Genomic DNA, 8456 nt, shown 5'->3' on the forward strand with positions numbered 1-8456 from the left:
ACACACACACACACACACACACACACACACACACACACACACACACAGAGTTTCCTCTCCAAGAGGAATTCTGATGCCAATTCTTAAGATAATGGATTTTTCATTGCCTTACACATACATATATAAAATAAAAAATCATTGTCCCTGGGGCCACTGGGTGGCTCAGTCGGTTGAGCATCTGATTCTTGATTTTGGCTCAGGTCATGATCTTGGGGTTGTGGGCTCGAGCCCCACATTTGGCTCATTGCTCTGCTTGGAGTCTGCTTGGGATTCTTTCCCTCTGCCCTTTCTCTCTCTCTCTCTCAAGTAAATAAATACATCTTTAAAAAAAATCATTGTCCCACTTGGAGGAGATTAGGATCTAATATGGGTTCCCTCAATACAATAAGACATATTAAAAGGTACATAATCAAGGTTCAGAACAAGATGTGCATATCATGCTTTGAGCCACTGTCCCAATGGTGCTAGGGCTTTTGTGGTGCCTAAAAATGGCTGTGAGTTCTGGGCTTCCAAGCCTGCGTAACATTCTCCAGGGACCGTCCTGACCCATGGCCTGGGAACCACTCTGTGTCCTGGGCACTGTCAGAGGAGGACCGAGCAGAGAGGGCAGAGTGGAGCACCCCTCTGCACCGGAGGGAAAGGCTTACTGGTGTTGGGATCTGCATGACGGCTGTCAACCGGTGCCCTCTGCCCACGCTGCTCAGAAAGGAGTGACCTCTCCGTGGCAGGGTATATGCTGACGCCACCTGTCAGGGACGCCAGAGGAGGGCTTAGACATTGAGCACATGTGGGGATGAGAGGACTTCTCGGGTGCTTTGCTGGATCCACAGGTCCACATTCTGTTTGGGAGAGTATGTGTGAGGGAGTCGGAGACAACAGAGCTCGCCTCTCCTGTGGACTGACATGCTTGTGTTAGTGCTGTGCTCCTCCAGCTTGTCTTCCTGCAGTGTCAGTGTCCCTGGCACGAGCCCCCATATACTCATGTGTCCCCTGACTCCCATACAGCCAGAACCTGAGGGCTGCTGGGCTTCCAGAGCAGATGCCCCGGCAGCCCAGACAGTTGGCAGCTGAGTGAGTGAGCATGCAGTCATCCTGATGATCATGCCGCAGGTGAGGACAGACAGGGTCCCCTGGCAATGGAGAGCACTGTCCAGGAAACAGAAAGCTCTGGTTGCAATCTCCCACCATCTATCATGGTGCAGGCTGGAATGGCAGAGCAGGACCACAGAGGAAGGAGAAAAAATGGACAGTGTCTCAGGGTTACCCCGTTGCCAGCCCTGTTCACTGGAGTCTCATCTATGCATACTTGCCTGGTTAGACACACACACACACACACATACACCCTGATCCTGGCTGCCCTGCCCCAATGATTCAGTGATGTGAGGGGCTGTGCCAACCTAATTCTCCATATTTCTTATTTTCCTTTAACAAGAAGATCCATGGCCTCATTACCTTTTGATGGTTTTTATTTACTGACCTATTACGGACACCTACTAGGTGCCAGGTATTGGGAATGCCAAAGAAGAAATGAAAAAGAATACTCAGAGAAATAATCCCAGTAGGATTTGGAACATAGGTATTTGCAAAGTGCTCTATGAGCCTAGAGGATTTCTAGAGGAGGTGAGCAGGTGGAGAAGGTGAGCGAAGGGCAGAAGGTGCAGTAGGAAAGCATGGCCCCCCTGACATGTTCAGTTGGCCCAGCAGATACTACCTGCTTTCTCTCTCCTACCCCGTCTCTGCCTAATAAAATGCATCTCAATTTCCGCACACCCAGTTTCCATGGTTCCCACCTGCCCTTCACTATGGTGTGCTTTGTTTGACACCTTTAAATGGGGGCTGATGTGGACGGTGCAGAGCTTGGAATTATCAAGAGGAATCCCAGAATACAAAATGGCGCTAGGGGCTTATGACATCTTTGTAAAAATTAAGTTTGTATAATGATAAGGATGGAAGAGATCATAAGGTTATGTAAAGAAGGGAGAAGTTTTGAGTTTAAAAGGATTCTTTGGTATTTTTCTGTGTGTCTAGATCTAAGTACACACACGTATATGTGCGCACATCTCTAAGCACACAGGTGCATACACATATGCACACACACACATTTAATGGAGGACTGGCACATTAAAGGCTGTAGGAATGTAGGGCTTTGCACTTGACTGACATCCATTAATGTTTGCTGAATTAGAGCAAACCTCTGCTGTGCCCATCCTGTTTTTTTATCATTGACCATTGCTCTTAGCAGTTAATGTTTGAACCTGGCCATAAAGGAGTAGACAGCTGCTGACCTATGTCCAATATCCGAAGCGGAAGGAGCCCCCTATAAATCAACCCACACTGGGCAGCCCAGCCAGCAGGGCTGCAGATCCGCTGTGGAGTGAGCCTTGTCGCCACCATGAACTTCTCCGGCAAGTACCAACTGCAGAGCCAGGAAAACTTTGAGGTCTTCATGAAGGCAGTTGGTGAGTGCTGGGCTGGACACCAAGGCTGGGGGTCACGTGGCAGTGAGGGTCTAGCCCTGCTGGCGGTGGCTAATCAGAGTCTCGATGCTGGGATGGGAGGAAAGTTTCAGGCTTTGCACAGACCAGAGGCCATATTATGCATGGGACTTTTTTAGTCATTTGCAGCTTGTGCTAGTGCTCACTGGACACGGCCATTCCATAGGCAATCTCTGCTGACACCTCACTGTGTGACTTCCCTCCCTCCCTCCCTCATTCATTCATTCATTCTTCTAACAAACGTTGATTCAGGGCCAACCCCATGCTGAGCACTGTGCTAGGGGAGGGATACCAAGGAGACAGATAACTTGGAAATGAGCCTCGTTTCCAAGTCACAGTTTAGAGAGAGAAAAAGAGAAGAGATAAATACAATAAAGTATCCCCTAATGTGTACTGAGCACTGACTCATTACCAGGCACTGTGCTAAGCCCTAAGTATGCAATATCCCAATGAATCCTCACCAAAAAACTCTGAGTTGAGTACTAATATTTTTCCCATTTCACAGTCAAGACAACTGAGGCCTAGAAAGGTTAAGTAATCCCGACCAAGGTCACACAGGTAGGAAGCATTTGCATTGGGATTTGAAGTGGATGCTGGTTCCAGAGACCCCACTTTACTCCTCTGTGCCCCCCAGAGTCATGTGAAGGATGAGGGGTTCACGGGAGGGCACGGACGGAGGGCTTGCTGGTGATGAAGGTGAGCCTTGGCTGGGCCTTGGCAGATGAGCAAGTGGTCCCTAGGGGACAGGGGGAGGGGAGCATGCTCCAGGTAGAGGGAACCCTATGAGGAAAGGGGCAGTGAGACAAAGAAGGGTGCTGGGGTGGGGGGAAGTGTGGGGAAGACAGCAAAGGCAGAGAGAGGACCTTCAGAGCTAGCCAAGAGCTAGGCTCTTCTCCTGCAGAGTGTCCACCTCTGTTCCGAATCCCTTACCTGGGCCACAGGACCCTCTAACCCCACTGCCAACGCACAGGGACCTCACTTCATATGACAGTGTAGATGTGGCCAGAGGCTCGCCAGGCACTGTCCTGGCTGGCCCGTGTTGTCCTAGCATATTATTCATTGCTCCCCCTCTCACTCTCAGGAGGGACCTGGCTGGAACACAAAGCGTGTGGTCACTCTGGGTGTGGAATGAAACACTGACGCTCAGAGCAAAGTCTGGTGTGAGATAAGAAAGCGAGCGGGAACCAGGGCGCTCACTAGAGGAAAGGTTCTTCAGGACACAGGAGTATCTTCTTTATAAACCCGCTCCTCTCCCCTGGTGAAATAGTGGCCCGCCAGGTCAGGCGGAGTCAGGCCACTGACCTTTCCTTTCAGAGGTCAAAGCCCTTGTTGCTCACAGGACTCAATCTGGGCCTCTGGCCTCTGGGGAGACACGGCACCTCCCTGTCTGACTCCACGCCACAGAGTTTCTCTGTGACCGCCGCCCTTCAGCTCCCACCTCTGCTCATCTCTGAACCTTAAATGGTTTCCACCAGGTCTGCCTGATGAACTCATCCAGAAGGGGAAGGACATCAAGGGGGTGTCAGAAATTGTGCAGAACGGGAAGCACTTCAAACTCACCATCACCACGGGGTCCAAAGTGATCCAAAATGAGTTCACCTTGGGGGAAGAGTGTGAGCTGGAGACCATGACTGGGGAGAAGGTCAAGGTAGGAGGTGCCCCCTCACACCACCCTCTGCTTCTGGAACTTTCCCTGGAACCTGGCCCCAGGGCCTGATCCCGCCAGGCTCCCACTTCACAGTTCCCACCACGGATACCTTATCTGTGACTCCACTTCTGGGGTGGGAGCCAGAGAGACCAAGACAACTCTAGGGAAGCTCTAGGGAGGCCCTTCCCGTTTTCCTGTGACTGTCTGGGTGCTCTGGCCCGAGAACCCGAGCTCTCTTACGTGGAGCACGTGGGGGGGACCAGGCACAGGTTCTCCCAGGCCCAGCAGTGGACAAGCAGGAATCTGTGAAAAACCCTAAACAGAGCTGTGGTCATCTTTGAGCCCAAAGTAAACGGGCCTTGCTGAGCCTATAGCTGCTAGTCATGGGGAGAGATTTCCTGGAGGAGGTGCCAGCAACACCAAGGACTCCAGAATACCAAGGGCCCGGGGCAGGCCCTCAGACCAAGCCTTCAGGGGTCACTGAGCCCCTGGCCTCAGCTACCTTATCTGTAAAATGGGCATAGCCACCCTTCCCTGACTGAAGGGAGTGGGCAGGGTGGCATCACTGCTAGGCTGCAGCTCAGGGTGTGCACTGTGGAAATGACCAGAAGATGATGGCAGAGAGATCCGAGGCAGTGGGGTGCCCCTCCCTAGAGACTTCGCTTCCTCCCTGGGAAACTCCACATGCCTGGCACAGCCAAAACCCCAGAGCAGCTGTCTTCATGCCTCCTGCTCCAGACAACTTTATGCCTTGGCCTCAGCATGTTGGTCTTTTTACCTCTTCTGCCCCTCCAGCTATGACAGTACAGGTCAGAAAGTCTGCGATAAGCTTTGGGAGGGAAATTGTCTTGATGTGCCCATAGGAAGGGGCAGGCCATCTTGGGTTTTACCACAGGCCTTTTCCAACTGTCCGTCTTGGAGGCACATTTTTAACCTTGGCCAGGGTCTTCTGTTTCCTGCTGGGTTTCTGCTCTCTCTTCCTGGATGCATAAAGCTTGAAAAAGAGACCACAGCAGAAAACATAAATGTGCTGGAAGGAACATATACCAAAGCCTAATAGGTGTTCTCCCAACCGGCCAGTATTTGGAATTTTGCTACTCCTTCTGTCCATCAGTGTGGAGAATTGGGATTTTACCAATTTTATCTTAGTGCTTGCATTTGAGACCACTTAGGTGTCCTATGCTCATTTCTCATAGTTCACGTACCATAAATTAGAAGTTTGACCAAAGAAGCACTGTCATTTTCTTTGGCTTTTAAAGGCACCTCCTGTCTTTAGAGCTGGAGGACTGGGGGATGTGAGTGGCTTGGCTGTTGTCAGCCAGGACCCAGGCAGGGAAACCAGTGTCCCTGGTGAGGGTCCTGCTCCCTCCCCCGACTTTCCTCACAGCTCATCTCTTCTCTCCCCTGCAGGCAGTGGTCCAGATGGAAGGTGACAATAAACTGGTGACAACTTTCAAAGGCATCAAGTCTATGACCGAACTCAATGGCGACATGATCACCAACGTAAGTTGGCACTCTGGGCTGCTGGCTCCCAGTGCTTGAGGGGAAGGGAGAGGTCCAGGGTGAGGTGCAGCCCCTCCCCCACCTTTCCTGTGCTCAGCCTCAGCTACCACTTACTGAGGACCCATGATGTACCAGGCAGTTTACACACATTATCTCCATCTTCCCACAGCCCTGACTTTTCTAAGTGGGGAAACTGAGGCAACAAATAGCCAGGGAATGACAGAATGAGGGTTGCTCTGAGCGGGGCCTGTCACACAGGGCTGTCATCCACAGTCGTATATGCACAATCCCACACAGAGCCAGCCAATCCCATTACAGATGGTGCGGACTCGTATACTCAGTACCATCTTGGAGCAGATGTGCTAGTTAACCTCGCCCTCTTCCTTCTCTCATTGCTCCCCCCCTTTCTTCACGCACACCCAAACAGGATGGGGTAAGAGAGGTGCTTGGTAGAAGGAGATAGAGTGTCCTGCAGAGCCACCAGCTTGACCCACCTTTCTGTCTCCATCGGGATGTAGACGTAAGACTTGCTCACAGGCATTTACAAGAAGAATCATATTCATAGCAACTTTATGGCAGCTTTTAAGAGTGGCATACTCCCGTTGTGCAATCATCCTTGGTGCCTGATAGTCGGCCATGTCCTGTCCTTGATTTGGGGGTGAATAGCACAGTGTTTCTCCTGCAGTTATGTTCCTCTGGATCTTCTTTGTCCCCAGGATGTGCTTTGGGGAGTAATAGAAGGCAGAACAGTACCCAAGGGGTCTGTCACACCCCTCCTCGTTCAAGTGGGAGAATCCCTCAACTAGGTAGAGTGTGAGGGTCAGCAAGGAAACATGCTGTCCCCACCCATGCTGGCACATTCACAGAATAGCAGGAAGGTACCAGCAAAGGGAGATGAGCCTTTCCTGGACTCAGTCCTGGCCAAAGTCCTTTGATAGGCTTTTTTCCTGCTTTGATATGCTTTTGGTATCTCCCCTAACCTTCCCCTCAGCTGTGAGGGAGGCAGGATAAGGGATTTAATAGATAGGTTGACCTGTCCAAGATCATCCAGCTAATGAGCTATGGAACCAGGGTTCAAACCTAGATCTTTTCATTCCATTCCCTTGCTGCTGAAGCTAAGGGGTTCCTTTGGTACATAGCAGGCACTCAATGAAACTTTGAGAAATTGGATTAGACTGGACTCGTTTGGATGGTCTTGCTCTCACAGCCATCGATATAGAAAGGAATTCACTAAAAGGCAGGACAACTCTTCACATGAGGAAGTGAAGTGACAAAGACCTGGCATGGAATTTTAGAAAAGATGGCCCACCCTTTCTCTGATCTTACAAAAAACAGAGAAATCTTTGGGTTGTTTCATATGCTAGCATATTTGGGATGATTTTGTGGCCTTAATTACCTTTTACGATTCAACATCAGATGAACATTTTGTGCTTTTTTGTTTGTTTTTACTTTCAGACCATGACATTGGGTGACATTGTCTTCAAGAGAATCAGCAAGAGAATTTAAACAAGTCTGCACTGCATATTCTTTTACTGTGTAAAATTAATGTAATAAAGTGAACTTTGTTTTAAAAAAAAACTTTTCTTCTTGATGGCTTGTCATTGATGGTGCTATTGGTATCAATGGGCCCTAATCATCTATATTTTTGTAAATCTTGATGATCTGCATGTTCTATCTTGCTGGGTCAGGTCTGAAGGGTGATTCTCACCCTGAAAGCAGGCCCCAGGCTGCCCACTCAGGTGATCCTACAAGAAGCATGAGATGTGGCTGGACCTGTGAAGCCACCCTGGAATGACCTTTCCCAGTCAGCCATACAGGCAAGGAGCTGGATGCTCCTTTCTCTCTTATCTACCAATCTCTCCACTAACAGCCATCTTCCTGAAAAACAGCACTGATCATAAAGCTTCCCATGTCATTGCCTACCACGTAAGAGTCAAACTCCTAAACCTTCACGTCTCTCTATCAGGGGTTGGGAAACTTCTTCTGTAAAAAAGCCAGAAAGTAAATATTTTCAGCATTGTGGGCCATTCACTCTGTCACAACTCCACAGTTCTGCTCTTAGAGCACAAAGCAGCCCCAAGCAATACACCAACAAATGGGCATGCCTGTGTTCCAACAAAACTTTATTTATGGACACTGACATTTGAATTTCATATCATTTTCATATGTCATAAAATAGTATTCTTCTTCTTTTTTTTTCAAACATTTAAACATAGAATACCATTCTTAGTTCGCACACCATATAGAAACAGGTGGCAGCTGGATCTGACCCCCACACTGTAGCCTGTCCCACCCTATCTAGCTGCAACCCTTTCCTATAATATGCATTCCAATCAAGCTAAACAACCTCTCATTCCCCCAGCAATTTAACTGCCACCTCCTTCAAGAAGGCTTCCTAAATTGCACCACTGAAAGTGCTCTTTCCCTCTCTCTGGCATTTTATCAGCACCAGTCTTTTGGATGAGATTCTTCCTGCCTTGCACTATACATAGTATTTACCATATGTTTTCCCCTCCTCCTCCTGTGTGCACGGTCTTGGGAAAAAAGGGAGACCATAATTTGGGGAACTAAGGCACTCTTAAGGAAAGAGTTTCAGAGCTTCAGTAAGAACTCAGAGTTGGGAGATACAGGGGAAAAATCCTATAGCACACTACAATATACCATCTACAAAAATAAATTCCAGATGAACTACAGAGCTAAATGAATAAATGTGAAATAGGAAAAATAGATACTGTAGATAAACAAGTATATATTGACGTAGAGAAGACCTTTAAAAAGGTGCAAAAACCTATGAAAGAAAAGATTAATTC

At 48.9% G+C, this 8456-nt stretch overlaps 1 protein-coding gene across 1 annotated transcript; it reads left to right on the top strand.

The window, feature by feature from the left end:
• Nucleotides 1-2302: 2302 nt before the first annotated feature.
• Nucleotides 2303-7224, top strand: FABP1 (fatty acid binding protein 1). The gene is made up of 4 exons (XM_025867625.2): nucleotides 2303-2459; nucleotides 3971-4143; nucleotides 5554-5646; nucleotides 7102-7224. Exons 1-4 carry the CDS (start codon nucleotides 2393-2395, stop codon nucleotides 7150-7152), a joined length of 384 nt encoding a protein of 127 aa, XP_025723410.1. The 5' UTR covers nucleotides 2303-2392; the 3' UTR covers nucleotides 7153-7224.
• The last annotated feature ends 1232 nt before the right edge of the window (nucleotides 7225-8456 follow it).

This window comes from Callorhinus ursinus, unplaced genomic scaffold (assembly GCF_003265705.2).
Source record: "Callorhinus ursinus isolate GAN/ISIS: 27379988/994484 unplaced genomic scaffold, GSC_fseal_2.0 scaffold10, whole genome shotgun sequence".
NCBI lineage: Eukaryota > Metazoa > Chordata > Mammalia > Carnivora > Otariidae > Callorhinus > Callorhinus ursinus.